Source organism: Alligator mississippiensis, chromosome 3 (assembly GCF_030867095.1).
Source record: "Alligator mississippiensis isolate rAllMis1 chromosome 3, rAllMis1, whole genome shotgun sequence".
NCBI classification, from domain to species: Eukaryota; Metazoa; Chordata; order Crocodylia; family Alligatoridae; genus Alligator; species Alligator mississippiensis.
Window position 1 is genome coordinate 94,940,443 of NC_081826.1, and position 19,662 is coordinate 94,960,104.

General features: G+C 43.7%; 2 protein-coding genes and 1 long non-coding RNA gene across 4 annotated transcripts in view; 2 read left to right on the forward strand and 1 right to left on the reverse strand.

The window, feature by feature from the left end:
- Positions 1-958, forward strand: part of NDUFV2 (NADH:ubiquinone oxidoreductase core subunit V2) — a 45,384-nt gene extending 44,426 nt beyond the window's left edge. The window contains exon 8 of the mRNA XM_014606659.3: positions 792-958. Coding sequence (XP_014462145.1) covers positions 792-885 — 94 coding nt within the window. The 3' untranslated portion in view covers positions 886-958. The remainder of the gene's footprint in view (positions 1-791) is intronic.
- LOC132249342 (uncharacterized) lies at positions 895-10,895 on the reverse strand. The gene is made up of 2 exons (XR_009460769.1): positions 10,148-10,895; positions 895-5,877 (listed from the first exon to the last, which is right to left on the reverse strand). It is a non-coding gene; the product is annotated as an uncharacterized LOC132249342 (long non-coding RNA).
- A 58-nt stretch (positions 10,896-10,953) lies between these two features.
- Positions 10,954-19,662, forward strand: part of ANKRD12 (ankyrin repeat domain 12) — a 151,157-nt gene continuing 142,448 nt past the window's right edge. The window contains exon 1 of one of the 2 annotated variants that reach the window (XM_019490468.2): positions 10,954-11,085. The gene's annotated coding sequence lies outside the window, so the exon portion shown is untranslated. The remainder of the gene's footprint in view (positions 11,086-19,662) is intronic. The other variant, XM_006262850.4, reaches the window with a different exon arrangement.

Here is a 19,662-nt window from a genome sequence, read left to right on the forward strand (position 1 = left end):
ACTGTTGAGGAAAGTTTTTCATTTTTGGTCTTTTAAGACTGCCAACAGGAGCACTTAAAGAGGTGAGGGCTTTGACATGGCTGGGAGACCCATAACTAGAAGTTTTGCCTAGAGTACATAAACACACTACTAATCTGTGCTGTATTTGAACCTCCTAAAAAGCTCATTTCTCTGTTACCTACTGTTCCTGAACCATTTTGTAGGTGTAGGAATGTGTAGCTAGGAGAGCTAATTATTGATATATATTTAGAAGTATTATGTATTATTGATTTTTGTAAGCAGACTACAGTAATTGAGGAAAAAATACAGCTTTCAGGTAACACAGAAATGAATGAAACATTATGTTGCCTTCTGGTGTTGACTAGATTAAAAAGGGGTGTTAAACCCATGGACCACAAGTTAGGTCTGGTCCGCATTGCCATGTCATCTGGCCCATGGGATTTTTTATGGGTCTGAAAATTTGGTGGGAGGTGAGTGGTGGTACTGTTCCCCTGCTTCCCAATTTCCAGACCTGTGGGGAGAGCCCTACAGGCTGGATAGCGTGACTGTATGCATGATGCCCTAGGGCCCAAGGCATCCCGCAGACCGGCTCTGCACCACTCATCTGGCCCACAGTGCCAAAAGGTTGAGCACCACTGCTATAAAGTACTCAGATGCTTGACACTGCTTGAATTAGAAAAATAGCAGACCCAAGTTTGAGTCAGACTACTTTAATCCTTTGGATAAATGACAATTGTTACAATACTGAGTAGTTATTTAAAAACAAATCTGATAGATCTTTTTCTTCCCAGGAGTGAGCGATTTTCTTGTGAACCAGCTGGTGGTCTTACATCTCTGACTGAACCACCCAAGGGACCTGGATTTGGAGTTCGAGCAGATCTATAAGGATTGATGTAATAAATTATAAAATCACAAATTGTATTAGAATAATAAAACTACTTTCCACTCATTAAACGACCATTATGATATGTTTGAACCTTTTTTAAAAGGTAGGATAGCAACAGCAGTAAAATACAGTTAACAATACAAAATGCTAAAATCACCATCTTCAGATTTCTAACCCACTGCAGTAGGGCAAACCCTAAGTAACCAGTTTGGTGGAAGGGAAGAAGTAGTTTATGATAAAGCATCATAATATGTAACAATTCCTGTCAAAGTACTTTTGTGAGTTTCCCTGATCTTTTATTTATAAAGGTTCTTTCAGTGAGGGAGAAGCTGACTAATTAGCTGCATACCTAGTGCTGGCACACACTCAGATACACTGGAAACAATTTTTTCCCCATACGTAACTTCCCTTTATTATGTGTTACTATAGTAGAAATGCTTTATGGACATATCATTCTTTTTATTTAAACCGCTTTTTAAACATTTGTTGGATTAAGTAAAGACACGTTTAATTCTCAATAATGCCATGTTATGAAGAACCAGAGATGGCCTTTTAAAGGTACAGGAAAATATAAGTGGAATGCACACATAGAACAGCTGGTCTCCAATGATATATTAAGTAATAATGCATAAAAAAAACACCTTCTGTCCAAATTTATTATCGACCACAGTCAAAGTGTGCAGTTAGAGGATGGTGTGCAAGATATTTTTATAATGCATCTTAATTTTGCTATATGAAATGTCAGTCCTTTGGTCCATGGAAGGGAGTGGGTGTGTGGCTAGGCCCAGGTGAAGGGTTCTGACCACCCGTGTCTGCCTGCCCAGTGTTCAGTTTAGGAGTTGGCAGACATGGGTGAGCAGCGCTGCCAGACAAGCCAAGGCCTGAGGCTTTTAAGTGCTGTAAAACAGACTGGAAATTGACACAGACCTTTTGGAGAAGCTATTATTTAAGAACAAAGTGTGCTACAAACCTTTAAAATTATGAATATAACTGTTCTTGGAGTCCATGTTGACAACTGCATTCAAAATTAAGACAAATATTAATTGAAGTGTGAATCTTTAATAGTGTTCATAACATGGCTTACATTTTCAATTTGAGACCATCTGAAAGTCCTGGTCCTGTAACTCTTTTGGACCTGGGTGAGTAGTTGGCTAGATAGTCAAGTTGGCCCTTTTACTTTTGTTTTCTTATTAATCTTGTGATTCATCTCTGATCTCATTGTTTTGTGTTTGCTGTCACTGTTAATGAGCAGGAGACTGGTAATAGCATCTTTTTCTTTTTGACCTGGGCTTTTTTTATCTATCTAGCTGTCAGATGGTTTTTTGGTATTTTAGTCAACAGAATAACACTATGCAGTTTATTTCTTCATAAAATATTAGTGTAACCTGTTATGATGGTGTATGCATTTGGTAGAAGAACTGTTTTCCACGATCATGAACAGGAAAGAAAGATGGCCTATGGAATAGTTTCAGTACGAATGTGGTCTTCCTACTAAAAGATTTAAAATTACTCCCTATACCATATTTCCAATTGAGGAGAAAGTTATGACAAATAGCATACCTTTTCTGAAATCAATCATCTATATGGTAGTCTCCAGCTTTCTACGTAAGTGCAAAAACCAGTGAAACAAAAATAGTTAACTATCATAGCACACAATTATACTAAAATTATTTCCCTATCCCATATAAAACCCTAATTAAATGTTGAAAAATGTCTATTTTCTTGGCTTCAGAAATTTAGCAAGCTATTCATTCCCTGCAGCAGTCCCAAACATAGTGTATGCCTCCTGAAAACGTGTAAAGGCAAGTTAGTGACCTCAACATATACTGCATTTCCTGATGTTCTTTGTGCAACTGCTGTTATGACAAGGTCCACAGCATATGTTCTGACCACAACACTCACAAAGTCAAGTGGCATGTCATAACTTATATTGCTTGAAATAAATTGTATATGGTGCTATAGTAGTATATTTTTCCCTTTTCAAATATAAATTTTTATACTTTAAAAAAATAAACCTCATCACCTTTTAGTTTCCATGAATGCTGCCATAAAGAACCTTTGCAGTGGTAGTATTTTCAGTGTTATCTGTATGATGTGTTCTTGTAGTAGCTGTGCAAGTTGTAACTTTGTAACTTGCAGTTATCTAGTACTACTTTAATAATAATCTTCAAATACTTTCAAATATTAGCCCTTAAAAAGCAAGCACTTTTTTTTTATAAAAAAGCAATTTGAGTAAAGTGACTTGTTTCAGGATTTTTCTACATCGAAAAGCCAAATTAGTGGTAAGTGGTCCATAACTGGTGAAGTGCCAGTGGTCCAGTGTGCCACACTAGCAATCCAGTTTTGTGTGATGCTTAAGCTTGAGTTCTCCATTTGAACTCTACTAGAGCAACTGCAATGCTGTATCTTATGAGCCCTTATTCTAAAGCTCATGATGATGATCTCTGAAAACAGTTGCTTCTGGGAGGTATCACACGCTTATTAAGGAGTCAAGCCCGCTATGAGAAAAGACAAAAAATCTGTAAGTCTTTAGTTGTTGGGGCTGTATCCAAGACTTTTTCAAAAAAGACCAACATGGCAGTTTTGGAAAGTGAGTGGCAAAAACATCCAAGGTAACTAGCAAATGGAAAAACAGTTAATTATAGTTTTTCGGTGGTGGTCATAAGTGCATTTTCTAGCTTCCTTTCCTTCTGGTTCCATACAATACTCAGATTCTAAGTACTGAGGTGTTTTGGGGGGGGGGGGGGGGTTATGGTCCAAACCATGACAGCAGAATGGCCAGACATTTGTTTTCAGGTCCTGAGAGAGAGAATAGCGAGTATAACTTTAAAATGTGGAAGATTTTTCTGTATTCCTTTGATCAGCTAGAATAACTGTGCCCAAATATGTGGAATAGTCCACTGGAACAATGCAGCAAATACCCTAATAAGTTGGATATCTCGGCTAGTTAGTTAGCTGGATGTGTGGTCAGGGATTGCATAGTGGGCAGGCATTATGTTGTTTTGCAATAAAGAATGTATAAGAAGGTATACGAAAAGTGCACATTATAATCAAAGGATATAAGCAATTTAAATATATTTTATGTTCAGGAGGTACATTTGGACCTGTGTGCCCATTCTGTGTCTTCTCTTTTCTCTCAATTAACTCTCTTTAAGTGTGTCCGCTGAAAGGGCTGCCACATGTGTGCTTTGCAGCAGACTTAAGATAGGAGAAAAATCATTGGAGATTCTGTAGCTGCCTTACTTAAAGGAAAATACACAGGCTTTACTGAATTAAATACAAATGAAATACAATCACCAGATACACTATAGTGAGTTAATTTTTAATACTGTTTCATTTCCAGTTTTCAGCATGCAAGTGAAAACAAAAAGGGTTAAATTGTTCACTTGTAACAACTTGGTGATTAAATGCAACCATATTTGCATACATAACCTATATGTAGAAGGAGGTGACTTTAGTAGTTCCTGCAAAGGCTAACAATTTTGCCCTGGAATCTGTTGCATATATTGGTATGACCTGTAGTTTGCACTTCATACCGTGTCCCCACCATCATGGCAGCACGCTGCCTTCTGTCAGAATGCTTCTTCATGCTCTGATTGGCTATTTGTCAGCCAATCAGAGCATGACTAAAGCATTACGGACAGACAGACAGATGCAGGCTTTTCTAATACTAGAATTCCTTTTGGGACTACTGGTCTCTCATTGTTCTCTTTTCCTGATTCCAGAAATAGTAGCCAACATTTCCCCTATTTTGTTGCTTGAATTAGTCTAGTCTCTCACACCTATGTCTTACTTTGTTCACAGACCTTAACATGAGATCTAAGTTTTGTTATGTGCCCAGAAATTAAGTTTTCCTTGCTGTTTCATTTCCTTACCCTCACTAGGATATCTGTAATGTGTATTAGTGATAGCTTTATGAATCCTATACCTTATTAGTGTTTATATTCATTCTGATGAAGGAGTATATAGAGTGGTTAAAAGATTCCATATCAGCTGCTGGTTATCATTGGACAACCACAGTGGAGGAGATGTGTTAAATGCAAAACAAGTAATGACTGTTGCAATAGGCAGACATTTCTTGAAATAGCAAGGAAAATACCAGAAGTAACAATTTCAGTTCAGTTTCAGATTCCAATACCTTTTTGCAAGGGTCTCTCCTTCAACCAGATTTAGAATTCACCCATGTGAGGTATATGGGGAAGGAACATTTTAACTAGAGTAATTAGTATTACCTATTACAGGGCATATGGCCCCTTTGAAAACATTTTTGTGGGGTCCAAGAAAAAAATTAATTTCCAGACAAGGGGGATGGCTGAGAAAACTGTACTATGGAGGCACTGACTGCTTTGTTGCCTCCCCCCACCCCTGCAATGTAACTCTCAAGGGTCTGAGGGAAGATTAGTTGAAGTTGCCACTAGATTTCTAGTAGCAAAAGTCAAGTCAAACAACTGCTGATATGGGAAGTGCATTCCCCTGATCCTCATGACTTGCGCTGCAGCCACTACTAATATCCATCCATCCAGAACGCACGCGCGTGTGTGTGTGTGTGTTTGTAAAGTATCCATAGCCATCCAGAACTTAATTGTTGTATAGGGAATAGTAAGACTGAATGAAAATAAGATTCTACTGAGATCTGAACAGAATGCTAATTAGGTTCCCTGACTCCTTGGTGTGCCAATATAGATAAAATGTAGCATGTGCTTGGTTATGTAGTGTCCAGTATGTAATTTCTTACAATAACATTTTTATTGTTGGCCTTTTTATTATACTGTTTGTAATTGCCCCATCAGTTGTTTAGCATTTTTAATTCAGCACGAGGCATCAGATAATGTGCATGCCAATCTAGACACATTTGTCCAAACCGGTAATAGTACTTTATGCAGCAGGTAAGAGGTTTTCAGGGTAACAGAGGTTTTCAAGGTTGATGCCAAATCAGCGGTACTGTTAAGGTACTGGATTGGTTGAGCTCTAGAGGAAGTTGGCAGCTGCACCTGTGTAACAAGGAAAGGAAGCTACAGCTTTCTGGATATGTTAAAGAGAGGGAAGGGAAGGGAAGGGTCTTCTTGTCATGTGATGCTGTATCTACCCTTTTATTGAACCCTTATGGCAGCTTTTGTAAGAACCTGGGTAACACTTCCCTTATCTATCAAAACTTTCAAATGTACCTGTGATTGAATTTGCAACCATATCTGCTGCAGAGGATCCATGCCCTCCTCCCCCAGTTACTTCTCACCCTGAATTGGCTTATCTGCTATTTCTGGATTTCCAATGTTGTTCTGCAATTAGTATTCGGAGTCTCCTTAGTTGCTTCCTTGCCTTCCTGACTCCTCACATTCAGGACCCATGCTTCCTCTTTATGCACCATTACACCTGGTGTCTTTGGGTTACCTAGAAGCATCTTCTGTTTTAGTGAGAGGATACATCCTTGAGCATTTGGTTCAGCTTATAAGTTTTCTTTTCTTGGAGGGGGCCTAGAAGAGCCCCTACTTGTTCTGAACTTTGTTTTATAGAACAGCGGTTTTCAACCTTTTTTCATTTGTGGACCCCTTTGGATATTTCAAATGAAGGTTTGGACCCCTTTGAATTTTAAGTGTGGGCATGCACATGTTTTTGATTGGTCATAGGCATCTTTCGCAGACCCTTTAGCGTCTGTGGACTCCTAGGGGTCTAGGGATCACAGGTTTTAAACCAATGATGTAGGACATTCAATCCTGTTGCCTACTCTTGGCACTGCCTGCCACTCAAGTGACAACCATCTCGACCAGTCCATCTGATAGTTGTTTATTAAGTTATTGCAAAATGAGAGCAGCTGCCCTTACAGATGGCCACCAGTGCCCTTAAGACATCCTCAGGCCAGCTGGCAGCACCCTAATAGTAGCCTCCAAGACATGCTAATAACAGCATCAAAGTGAAAATGCTGTACAAAGAGCATGCAACTGAACTCCATGGTGAACGAAGTAGTATTTGTATATGAGAAATGACTCCAAGAAATTTTGAACTTTGTGCAACAGAACTGAAAAAGCTGATCAGACAAGCTGCCTCAATGCAAAGGAATGTTTGCTTTGTTAGGTCTGTGACACCAGCAATCTCTGTCCACATATAGAGAAGGGTGTGTTGGAGGGCCATGCAATGGATAACTGTTCTCAAAACCAGCCTAATTCAAAAGGTGTTCAGAATATATGTACCATCTGAAGCATGTGTAGGGACACAACATGATGTTGGCATACTGCATACTTGAGGAATGAAACGTCAAAATTTCTCTAGCATAGACTAGACCAAAATGCCAGTTCTGCAACAATTCAGGAGAACAGAATCCAAATTTTGTATTTAACTGTTTTCAATGGTGACAACCTTTAGCCCTGAGGACTTCTTGTCTTGCTACCTTGTTACATCCAGGTATATTCTTAAATGCACTTGACTCTTCTACTTCAAGTCTTCAAGTTATAATTTAAGGGACAGTCTATGCAAGATAATTTTTTTCAATTTAATGTTAAGCTAGTCATAATTATCATTTGAGCATGGCTCCACATTTAATACCATCATGCTGACTCCTAGTTTTGCCAGTGTTGCCTCTACTGCACCACTATCTACAAATGTAGATTTTGAAGGGCATTTTTTAGGAAGTTTCCCAAACGCAGACGGGACCTACCATTCCTGCCTCTTAAGGCTGCTGTAATTTCAGTTAATGCACAAACCACCTAACTAAATAGTTTTGGGACTACCAGAAAAAAGTGTATACTATTTGACCATTGAATTGTCCCCATTTGGGACTTCTGAATCTTGAAAAACCTCCCACAAACTCAAGATAAACTAAACCTGCCATCAGTACTACTTCAGAGACAAAAAAGTAACTTAATCGCATTTCTTTTATTAATTTGTATGTCGCCTTCCCCCAAAATGGCTCAGAGGTGGTTTATAACAAAAAACAATATACAAATACTATAATGAAATGTTGACAGCAGTAAGGAGAGAGTTCTAGGTCTAGTTGATATGTGCATTGAAAAGTACCTCCTAAAGTATTTAAACCTTTCCTACCTTTTCCCTCAATACAAGAGGCTGTGAAAACAGGATCAAAAGGGTACAAAAAAGTGGCTGTTGTCCCCTGAGATTCATGGTGGTGCGTGCATAGGGAGATGAAGTATTGGATGGAGGGGAGGAAGCAGTTTGAAAGGCACCTTTTACAAATTTGCAGGAGAAGCTTAGAGCAGTGATTCTCAAGCAGGGTGCCTTGAGAGCCTTTCAGGGGTGCTGGGACACGCCACACAAAGTTAGCCATTAGGCATGCAAACACTAGTTCACAAGATTGAAACCTCTGGGTTTAACAGGAATCCATGGTCTCAAAAAACCTGCCGTTTCATAGATTCATAGAAGTTAGGGGCTGCGGCTTTTTCAAGTCCTTTGTAACAAAAGAATGGAAAAGTATTTTTTCTATAGTCAGAAAAACAAGACTTTTAAAACTTTTCAGAGTTGGTATTTTCCAAAGGGAGCCTCAAGTTGAATAAAGGGTGCCTTGAGTTAAAAAAGTTGAGAACCACTGTCTTAGAACGTTGGTTCTTAACCTTGCTAGACTTGAGGAAAATGCCAGTTCTTCACTGGTTTTGCCTTCTCTAGGAAAATACTAGATTAGTTCTTCTGTTGCAAAAACCTGGTGAAGACCACAACAGAGCAGAATGCTTTTAACACTAGGGATCCCTGTTTGAAATCTCTGGGCACATCCCTGTAAGCAGGAATGTACATTTCCCTGGGGACAAGTAGCGAGTGGTAGCACACCTTGTGCCATTGCTACTTGTCCCTGTACATGTGTTCCTGTGTGTGACAGGTTACCCTAGGTGGGATAGGGGAGATGGGCTAGCAGCTGTGCTGGCTCCAGCAGCCTGTCCTGGGGGTCTAGGGGAGCTGCAGCACTCCTGCAGCAGGGAGCCTGGGCACCAAGTAGAGTATGGCTCTGGCCAGCCAGGCTCTGGTTTTCAGTGTGTGCTGCTGCCATGTGTGCTGCCCTGTGTGTTTTTGTGGGTTTTTTTTGGTGGGGTTTTTTTGACCCAGGGATTCCTGGGGTCAAGGACACCCCCCCCCCCAGTAGCAGCACAGAAAACACCTACATGTGTGGTGCCACAGATGGGTCTGCAGTGCCACCTACTGCATGTCTGCTCATCTGGACAAATCCTCTGGGTTTATGTTGTGAATTGTGTTTGCACACTTTAGTAAAGAGCTAAAAATTGTGTTGTACCTTCTACCACCCTTGAAAGGCTCTCAAGGCACCCTGCTTCAGAATCACTGCTTTAAGCTGGGGGTGCTCAACCTTTGGCTTGATGGGCGGTGTCTGATCCAACCCCAAGCGGGATGGTGGTTCCAATCCAGTGTCTGGGGTTGGGGAGGAAGGGCATCATCCAGCCATAGGGGGAGGAGGGGGGCAGGGGGCTTCACCTAGGCCAGGGGTGGGCAGAATGTGGCCTGCCAGGCCAGTCTATCTGGGCCACCGGACCCCTTAAAAAAATGTAGAAAATAATAGTTATCTGCCCCAAAGTAATTGCCTGCCCCTGACCTAGGCCTGTGGGGGGGGGGGGGCAGGTAAAGAGGGGGCATGGCTCAGCTGGGGGAGATGCGGGGGTGGAGAGGTGGGTTTGCTCCAGCCAGCATCCAGGGTTTAGGAATTTGGCAGGGGGAAGAGTGGCTGTGTGTTACTGGCCACCACTCCCAGGCTTTCCTGACCCTACAGCTTGCACAAGGTGCCTGTCACCTGGCTTCTTCCCCTGACTCGTGCTGCATCTCCCTGTGCCCCACCAACCCCACCCCTCAAGCTGTCTCCCACTGTCTGTGCCCTTCTCACCCTCAGCATGAAAACAAGTGCAGTTTTTCTGCTCCCAGGACCTCAGCAAGCCCTCCTATCCCACCACCAGGGCACCATAACCTGGGGGCTGCTCCCAAGCTGGGTTTATCGCCTGAAGGGCAGCATTGCCATGATGATAATCATATCTATAGGATAATATCAACCCTTGTACACCCTGTGATAGATAGCACTAAGTGTTCAAAACATATAATTTGAAGGCAGCTCATTGAAGCAGCATCTACAAAAAACCCACGCCTCTCCTAGGAAGTCTTAACCCTCTTTCGGGGTTGCTGTCTGTACTTTCTTATGCTCTGGTACCTGCAACTGAAGAAATGCTTCAACTTTGACGACCCAGTTCTCGCTCGCTCCCTGGCAAGTTACAGTGAGCAATAGAAAGTAAATAAAACGACTGACTTGCATACTTATTTGCATACCTTTTTTTTCGGTGTACAGTAGTTTTCCAGGAAATAGGATCATTTCGTATTTAAGACCCGGCCGCGCCGAGGGTCATGATACACCTCCACGCCCCAGGGCGCCCCCGCCGCCTGCCCCCACCGGCAATAGGCTGCAGCGTGGCCACCTGCGCATGCGCACTGCGCCAGTTGTTAAAACTCCCTGCGCCATCGCCGCAGGAAAAACCCCTCCCCGGGGAGGGGGCGGCGCGGACGAGCGGCTCCCTGGGACGCCTCGGCTACTCCGTTCCCGTTTCTGAGGGGGAGGAGGGAGGTAGGAGCCGAAGTGCTCCACTTCCGCCCCCTCTTTCCCTCTCCGGGACTCCCGCAGCCTCGTCTCCGCCGCCGCCGCCATTTCCAGAATGTTCCAGTCGCAGCGGCCAAGAACAGAGCTGCCGCTCCGCGCATGCGCCTCGCCAGCCGCGCCCCGCCCTCTCCCGGGGTTGCACGAGCAGCTAGTCCCCTCAGTCCCTGCGCGTTTCTCCCGCGGGGGAAGCGGCGGGAGTCGAGGCAGCGCACGGGGAAGGGAAGAGGGACGTGATGTGATGTGATGTGACGTTGTTGTGGTCCTCCCTCCCTCCCCCGCTAAGCTCCCCACCTAACCGCCGCCCAACTCCCCTAACGTTCGCGGCGGCGCGTGCCCGGCTGCGTCTCGTGCCTGGCCCGGGTCACGTGGGGCGGCGCAGCCAATGGGAGCCCTCTGGCGCTGAACTCGGAGCCCGACGCTGTGAGCGGCGGGGGAGGGGGCGGGGAGGGGTGAGCGGCGGGCGGGGAGGAGAAGGAGGGGGGAGGGCTGTTTTCAAACCCGACAGCCCCAGCAGCGGCGACGGCTCCTCGGAGCGGGGCTGATACTGAGGCTGCGGCTCGGTTGGCACAGACGGGCGGGCGTCCTGGGTCCTGCCGCTTCCGCCCCGAGGAAGGTAAGGCCGGGGAGCCGCCCCCTCTGCCCTCGTCCGCGCGGCTGTCGCACCCCCCCCCCCCCGCCATTCGCGGCGCCCGGGGGCAGGGCCGGGTCCGCCGGGGCACCGCGGTGCCCCCACGTGCGGGGGGCGGGAGCGGCCGCTGTCACTGCCTGCGGGGCCGCGTCCTTGGTGCCAAGCGGGAGGCAGCCGCTCTCGGGGGGCGCGGAGCCGGGCCGGGCGCGGGGCGACGCTTCCGCGCTCGGGGGTCCCGGTGCTGCCCGGCCGCGGGCGGCGCTGGCACGGCCCTGGGCGGGCGCACGAGCCGCGGGTGCCCCGGGGCCGGAGCTCTCGGGCGGGCGGAGGGTGTGTCCGGAAAGGCAGCGCTCTGGGGCTGCGTGTCGGCCAGAAAAAAAGCTCCTTGGAGAGGGACGGAGGTACGGCGGGGCCCGGGGCTTTGTTACCCGGGCGCAGGGTTCCCGACACGGCATGACAGGTGTGTGGGGAGGGGTCGCTCTTCCCGCTGGCAGGGCAGGGCACACCCAGATGTCATTGTGTCTTCGCTGCCATCCAGCTAGTATTCCCCTTGCCTCCGGGCCTCTACCTTTCCGGGGGGCTCGGCAGTGTCCCCCAGGGCAGCAGGTCTTGAAATCAAGACAGCTGGGAGATGATGCATCAGGACGGTCTACCTTTTAGAGCTGCCGTTTCAGGCCTTCTGGCAGATGTTGGGTCACACTTGCTTTTCTTCAAAAAAGGGAGGGCTAGCTAGTCATTTCTCATCCCCCCCCCCCCCACCTGCAAGTTAAGATTCAGATTTTGTCGCAAGGCTGTAGGACTGCGAGGCAGGTGCTTTTGCCTTATGCCCAGGAGGGTAAAAAATTAGCTGGGGGCTCTCTGCCTATACAGTTGTAAGATCTGGGCCACAGTAAATCCTTTTCTTTTCTTTTTTTTCCCCAGAAGGTAGTGGTGTAAACCATTACCCATCTGTAGTAATTTTGCTTGTATTCCGTAAGCTAAAAATCAAGGGGAACTCTTGCTGGGTCAGAATGGGGTTTATAGGCTGTAGGAGCATTTCTGTGATGATGTAAGCCCTTCAGGGCTCCGGTCTCTGACTTCCTGGTTCTCCGGCAGCCCCTGACACCAGCTTCAGAAAACATGTGGCACATCATAGTGAACTGTGCCTTTTTTCAGTGAGGTTCGCGGCAACTGAGTGATGTAAGGGCTTTTCCCCTTCTGTTGACACCTGCTTCACTTTTAACAAAGGAAACGGAGTTGGGGGTCTCTCAAGTTAACCATTTTAGATTACAAAAAATAGCAATAATCTTCTGCTACCCCAAAAAAACAGTCTCAAAATTTTGTATGTGCTTTGTATTCCAGTTTTAAACGGAATAAAACTTCCAATAGGAGACTCATTTGACTTCAACAGTGCAAAACAAATTTAAGTAAATGTAAACCTTGCAGTATTTCTTGTTAGAGGAAATGATTTTGTGAATAAACCGGATGATTGTGTACAAGAATGAAATTTCAAAATTGGCCTTCTCTTTCTGGAGTGCCTGACTATACTGTGGTAGGAGCATCAGAAAAGAAGTAAAATTCTGGGTTTTTTTTGTTTTTGTTTTTAATCGAGTAAGGTATTAAGTACAGTGATAAGTAAGTGCTCCACACTTTTCCTGACACATTAAACAGCAGCTAAACTATAAACCACTACCATGGGATATTTTTGGCACGTATAAGATACTTTCAGAACTGAAACATCAGCAGCTACAAATAGCTTATTTTGAATTCCTTTTTGAATATTGAACTTATGAATATAAAACAGTATGTTGCACTACTTTGTATTCACTGGAGAGTTTGGTTGTAAGGACTGTCAGGGAGACTATGGCAGCTGGTTATCTCTTGCTTTCAAATCAGAAGGAACTATTGATCGCAGAACACACAATGATTAACTTGCTGTCCTACTGGTACTATTCATGTTTCTCTTGGTATAGAGCAGCACAATTTAATATTTTCGGATTTTATTTTCAGAGGTGGCCTGCACAAAAAAAATCTTTTGGCATAATTCCTTTTGCATATTTTATTGCAGATGGAGCTGTATAAATGTTGACTGGTCATTTAGTCTCCAGATCAGACCATATTTTGTAACTACCACTTCATTAAAAGTGTACTTAGAATCCAATGACAGATGGTACGAGATAACACGGACTATATCTGGCTTTTCTCTTATAACATTGAATAATTTTATTAACAGAATAGTGCGAGTCAAATCCCTGTTGACTTATCTAGTGTTTCCTCAGCAGTCTATCATTATTCAGGAGACTTCAGTATTCTTACCTGAACTATTAGGCTGTTTTAGACTCTTATCAGTCAGCTCCTAATATTAATGAGTCCTAATTTTTCAGGGCTCAAATAATCAACGCTACTTTTGCAAGTGAAGAGACCTCAACAGCTTCTGTACAATCAATCTTTGATTTAAAGCAGGGTTGTCCAACTTCTAAGACCACAGGGACCACACCAGTATAGACCACATGTTGCATGGGCTGTGCCAGGTGCACCACATAGACACTTTCTTTTTCTCCCTGCCTTCCCCAACCACTGTACCATGTGGGTACTTCCTAACTGGTGCACTGTTCTGCGTGGGTATGCATACTCCCTGCAAGGCATTCCCTCCTACTGCTGCATGTGGTCCTGAATCTTTCCCCCCCCCCCCCTCCCCTTGTGGCCCCAGTTTAACGTTGGGCAAAATGGTAGATCCAGTCAGTGGCTAGACTCCATTTCACAGTACCCCCTGCCTGTGTGGCTGGGGCCAGAGCTGTGATCTGCTGCCTGCATGTCCCTGCCTGGGGCGTGCAGGCTGCAGATTGCAGCTCGGCCCTGGCTCTGGACCATGCTGTTATTGCCATAAGATCCCAGCCTGGCCCTGGAGCAACTCCTTGCCCTGCCACACACTCTGCCAGCAGGCGTGGTGCTTGGGGAAGCTATAGCCACCCCAAACTTCCCTATAGCCTACCATACCCACCCCTCCCAGTGGCACCACTTGTGCTGCCTGCTCCACACAGGCCACCACACAGCCGTACCCAAGCCCACCCCACTCCTGGCTGCTGCATGACCCCCACTGCCAGGAAGAGGCCTGTGCTGCTGCTGGGACTGGTCTCCAAGGAAACCCTGGCCATGCACTATCACAGTGTGGCTGCTGCTGGGGTTTCCATGGAAACCAGCCCTAGCCACACAGGCAAGGGCTTCTGGGAAATGGAGTCCGCTGCCGGTTGAATCCGGCCCATTGGCCAGACTTTGCCCACCTAGATGCACCTTCAGCTCCAAGTGCTGCTGCACTGCCCCATCCCTGGGGTGAAAGCAGGAAGTTGCAGCTGGAGGAAGGAGTCTGAGTGAGAGTCAGGGGGCCCTACGTTCATGTGGCCCACAGGCCACCAGTTGGACAGCCCTGATTTGAAGAAAGACGGTCCCTGAGAGTAACAAGACTGCCTTTGTTTATATTTTGGTTTATCTTCCTGAGTCTAAAGGAAGCTCTCTTACCCCTACTGCAGCTACTGGTACATTTGGTGAGCAGCACATGAATAAACTAAGAGCCCAATCAGTTTCACAGCTGCAGTTCAACACTACATGTAGCAATGAAATTGTCACAAATTGGGTTGTTTCCTGTTGCCAGTGTTTGGGAAAGCTATCAGCAATGCCATGGACACAAGCAATAATACAATTTATAAAGAGTAGAATCCAAAAAAAAAAGGAGACTGTAGAAAAAGAGTAGAAGAAACTTTTTTTCTTTTTAACTTGTACCTCTTTGTAATTATCAGTGATCTGAATGAGGGGCAGAATATTGGGGTTGTACTCCCTTTGCTCCTACTGTTGTGACTGGGATATTCTAAAAGTTGAAGAAACACAAAGCCTTTTTTCCCTTTATTTTTCCTTTCATAGCTTCTTCAGCATAACAAGCTGGTTATATTCCTGCTCTGTACTGAGGGATGCTACTCTGGTAGACATTCTGGAAGCTTCTCTGTGGCAGGGAGCTGCCATCCCCTCTCCCACAGTGTTCTTGGAGTCCTTTTCTCCCTTCTGCCCCCCAAGTCTTGAATATTTTTCTGACTAGAAGGTATCTGTCAAACTTTCCAGCTCCTGATAACTGGCTAAGGAAATTGTCCATCTGGTGGAAACATTTCAGTCTTGGAGGCGTGTTGTCACTTCAGACATACTGTATTTTACAAAGTATATTCACTACAAAACATAAGCTTTCTTCAGGTACCTTTTCTGCAATGCCACTTAAATATATAGGCCTAAGTATTACTATCAGCAGGGAGAGATGGGAAAATTACAGAAAACTACTAATGACAACTCCCTTTCTGAAACTGATTGAAGCTGCCGGGTTGTTTTTCTGGCTCCAAAAAATAGACACATTGACAGCCAAACCAGATTTTTGGATTCTTCCTTTGTCTTTAGATGAACTCATTCTCTACTGTCATTTTACCTTTAATATCCAGATTAGGAGGCTTTGTTCTTCCTTTATCAGAGCACTCTGTCAGTAATGTTACACCTCTGTCAAAGGGATATGCTGCGAATTAAAATGGCTTTCTGGTGGTTTTATGTTTCTTTCTGCTAAAAGTTGTAAGTTTGTGGAGCAAAGTTCCCTTTCCCTTTCTCTGGTACTTTCTCTGTGTTTGGAGATGGTGGCCAACACTCAGTATTCCAAACTGCTAGAATTCTTCAGTACAGGGTGGCTAAGGTAAAGGCAAGGTATCGAGTAGGGGAAATGAGGCTTTCATTCTTCCATGTGGGTAAGAACTGCACTTTAGATCCTGAACAAGGAAAGCTCATGAAGAATGAGCTTTCTTGTACTCGGGCAGAGTCATGCTGAAAGCAAATGTGTATGCATGGCCACAGGAGTCCACCTGCTCAGACCTCATTGACGGATCAGGTTAATGCGTTCGTTTTTGTGTCTTAGAATGAAAGTGTTTCAAACATGATTATTTTCTTAGTTGGTACGTTTTCTCATTGGTTGGATAAAGGCTTTAATGTTACCTTCCTGAGTGTTCAAGCAGTGAAGACGCCTTGAAGACAAGATAAAGTACTCTTCCTTAGCTAATATGGGTTTATTTTTGTCTTGTTTTATAGAATTGGTGATTGGCTAACACTAAAGCTCATTGAAGTCTGTTCCTCTTCTCTGTTTCCATCTGGGACTGCATTCTGATGCTAAACATGTCTTCACAGGTGCTTCCCTTGAACCCATACACCATCCTAGAGGGATACAGAGGAAGCACCTGTGAAGACATTCAGCATCTGATTTCAGACCTTTTAGATAAGGAATGGACCTGGGAGTAAGGCAGAGGACTAGGCCTTAAAATCTGATATCAGTTCTCTGCTTTTACTTTGTTTTACCTAAGGTGAGTCAGTTAAGTCTGGATTTTTTTTCAAAAGTTCTTTCTAAGAACATAAAACCTGCTTTAATGCATTACAGCAATGGTCCATCTAGGCTAGTACCCTGTCTCTTGACAGTAATTGTTGCTTAACAGCAGGGGTGTCAAATTCACTTCCTGCCCTAGGCCAGATCTGGACTGCGGGGTTCTTTGTGTGCTGGATCCAGCAGCAGTGGTAGCCACTTCAGCTTGTGGTGGTGGCTCCAGTTCCCACCATATGCCCCATGCCAGAGATGCAGATTCTGCTGCCAACATGTCATGGTTGGATTGGGCGGGGGGGGGAATGCAGTTTTGGCTTTGGCTCTGGCACAGAGTATATGGCGGAGACAGCTCTGGGTCCAGCACAGTGCACAGGGCATGAGGAGGCGGCAGCAACAGTGTGGGCTGCTGAGGAGCTGGTGCTGTGGTTGTTGTGATAAGTGAAGCAGCTGGAGGATTTCTGGGGCTGTCAGTCCTTGCTCACCCTCCTGTTGCTAATTGCCATGTCCACCAGGGCCCTGAATTCTGCCGCAAGCTCTCTGTCTGCTCCCCCCCCCCCACCATGTCCTGCAGCAGTAGCCTGGCTGATTGGATCCAAGCATCTCTGTGGGCCAGATTCAGCCTGTAAAGCATATATTAGAAACCCATAAAGAATACTGTATAAGAAATCAGGCATATGTATAGTGAGCCATTCCCTATTAGACTCTCCCAGTTAGCAAGCAGTCACCAGGTTAGGAGTGAAATGTTAACCACATTTTATCTCTCAGGAGTGCTACGAGCACAAATTCATTAATATTTGTAAGGAGGCTATTTACAACAGTGATTTATGCAATGTAAAAATCTAGATAGATTTCTCAACTTAAAATTATTTTATTGACTTTCTGTTAAAGTTGAGTTTGAAGTTATTTTGCTCTGTGACCCCTTCCTGTTTTTTCACTGTGACTGCACACTAAGCATACTTGTTTTTAGGAAAGTTATATGTTTAACTGGAAGGGTGAAGATGCTCTGAAATTCAGAGTGAAGCGGTATCTCCCTTTAGTAAATGCTTCTTATCCTCTGAGGGCCAGGTGTATTTCTCAAGGGAGTTAAATGATTCCCATCTAGCGCTGAATAAAGTAGCCATCTTAGTGGCTTTATCTAATGTAATTCTAGGCTGAACATGACAGCCTGCCTGCTATTCAAGCTTTCCTAGGTACCTGCCTTTGGTCTTTGTGAAGCTGGATATTTGCTGGGCTGGCATAAGAAAGATGCTGGATAATAAAATCAGTTGTTACATTCAGCATATAAAAGAACAAATGTACCACCAGGAAGTAAGTGTCACTAGGTCCACTGCTTTCATTTAATGGAATATCTGAATTTCATACATACTAGCAGTATGAGTAAAAAACCATTAGATCCTAATTTTAGTAGATTGTGGTTCATTGATGAGCTTCTTATTGAAAACCTGATTATTCCTCTTAAAATCTGTAAACTACCTCCTTTCAAATGTCTTTACAAAACAAATTAGTATGATTGTTTTCAGCACTTCCAAAGCAATTGTACATAATCTATTTTCCTAAATTTTACTTCTGCTTCTGTATTAAGGAGACAGTGCTTTTATACTGCTCCCTACATTTGGTATGTAGCCAGTTCTGCAAAATTGGCATTTTTTCAGTGTATTCTCAAAGATGCACATTCTCCCCTAAGCCATAGCTTTGGTTTTCATTAAGTAGTGTAACTCAATGTTTGGTATTTTAAGAGAATACTTGAGGCAAATAAGTAGTGTAGTAGTCAAAGAAATTAAAGATTCTTAATCACGTTTATTTATGGAAAAACAAGCTTGCAAAATCTATTTTTCTCTTAAAACTTTAAAACATTTCAATTTTTTTATTTAGTATTTGCTACTGAGTGAGAAATTGAAAGTGAAACAAAAGAATTCAATCCAAGGTGAAATACAAAGTATATAGTATAAATATTAACAGCTTCACTCTGTTTTAAAAAGATAGTAACCTAAGATTGAGGACCATAAAGGTAAAAAAACCATATTTTTAAGATACCTTTTGAAAGGCAAATGCAGATTTAAGTAGAGTCGAAAACAACTGCAGCCAATTTTTCTGTACCTCTAGTTCAGTGGTTCTCAACCTTGTTAGACTTGAGGGACCCCTTGGAAAATGCAAGCTCTTAGTGTTCACTGATATTTTTCTTTTTTTTTTTTCTATAAAAATAATAGTGGATTTCTGCTGCTACAGAAAACAGGTAGAATATTTTTAACATTATAAATTTCTATCTCAAAATCTCTGGATTTATTTTGTGAATAATATTTGTACGTCTAACAGTGTCAGCATTGCACAGTACTCTGCTTCATCACTCTGGTTGAGAGTCTGCTCAAGTCTCTTCTTCCATTACCCAATTTTCCTGCAGAACAGTCAGCTTATGTGTATGATTTTGTGGGAGAAAGGGCATGAGGGAGGAAATACAGAGATGTACAATGAAAGAAAATATAGGCACGAATCAGCAGCTGGCATCAAATTGGTTTATTACAAGTCTGTTATCATCACTGATACTGGGTATTGTTGGGAGCACTGCAGAAACAGTGCATTTAGCCTAGAAGGAAGGATGTGCTTTTGATGTTATCTAATGACCATCCCAGACTGACCAAAACAGGGGCCAGCTTCAACAGCATCTGTAGGAAAGATGTTACTTTGTTTGCTTTTGATTGATAAGATAAAAATGGATTCCAAAAGAATCCTTTTTTGATTTTTCTCCCTCCTAAATTGAAAACTATACTTTTAAAAACTGTATTAGAAATACATAGTTTTTCCTTGGTCTGAAAGTGTGTAGTGGCTTCCTTTGAATTAAACCCTTTTTGTCTTCTCATGACTACTTATTGTGTTGTGCGGATTCCAGAACTGTTCAGCTTTAATTTTTTTAACCCATTCTGCTTGACCTGCTGTCTTTATCATAAGTTATTAATATAAGCGTAAATTCGTGACTTGTAATAGTTTCTGATCTTGCTCTTCTAATTCAGTCAATATTATCAATATGTGCTTTATAAGTTTCTGTGTTAATTAGGTCCGTAGTCCTGCAAATACTTCTGTTAAGTGCTGAGTAGTCCCACTGAGTTTAAGTACATGTCAGTGGGACTAATTTGTGCCTGAATTTTAACCAGGCATGCAGATCATTGCAGGACTGGAGCCTAAACTGGTGGTTTGCAGGC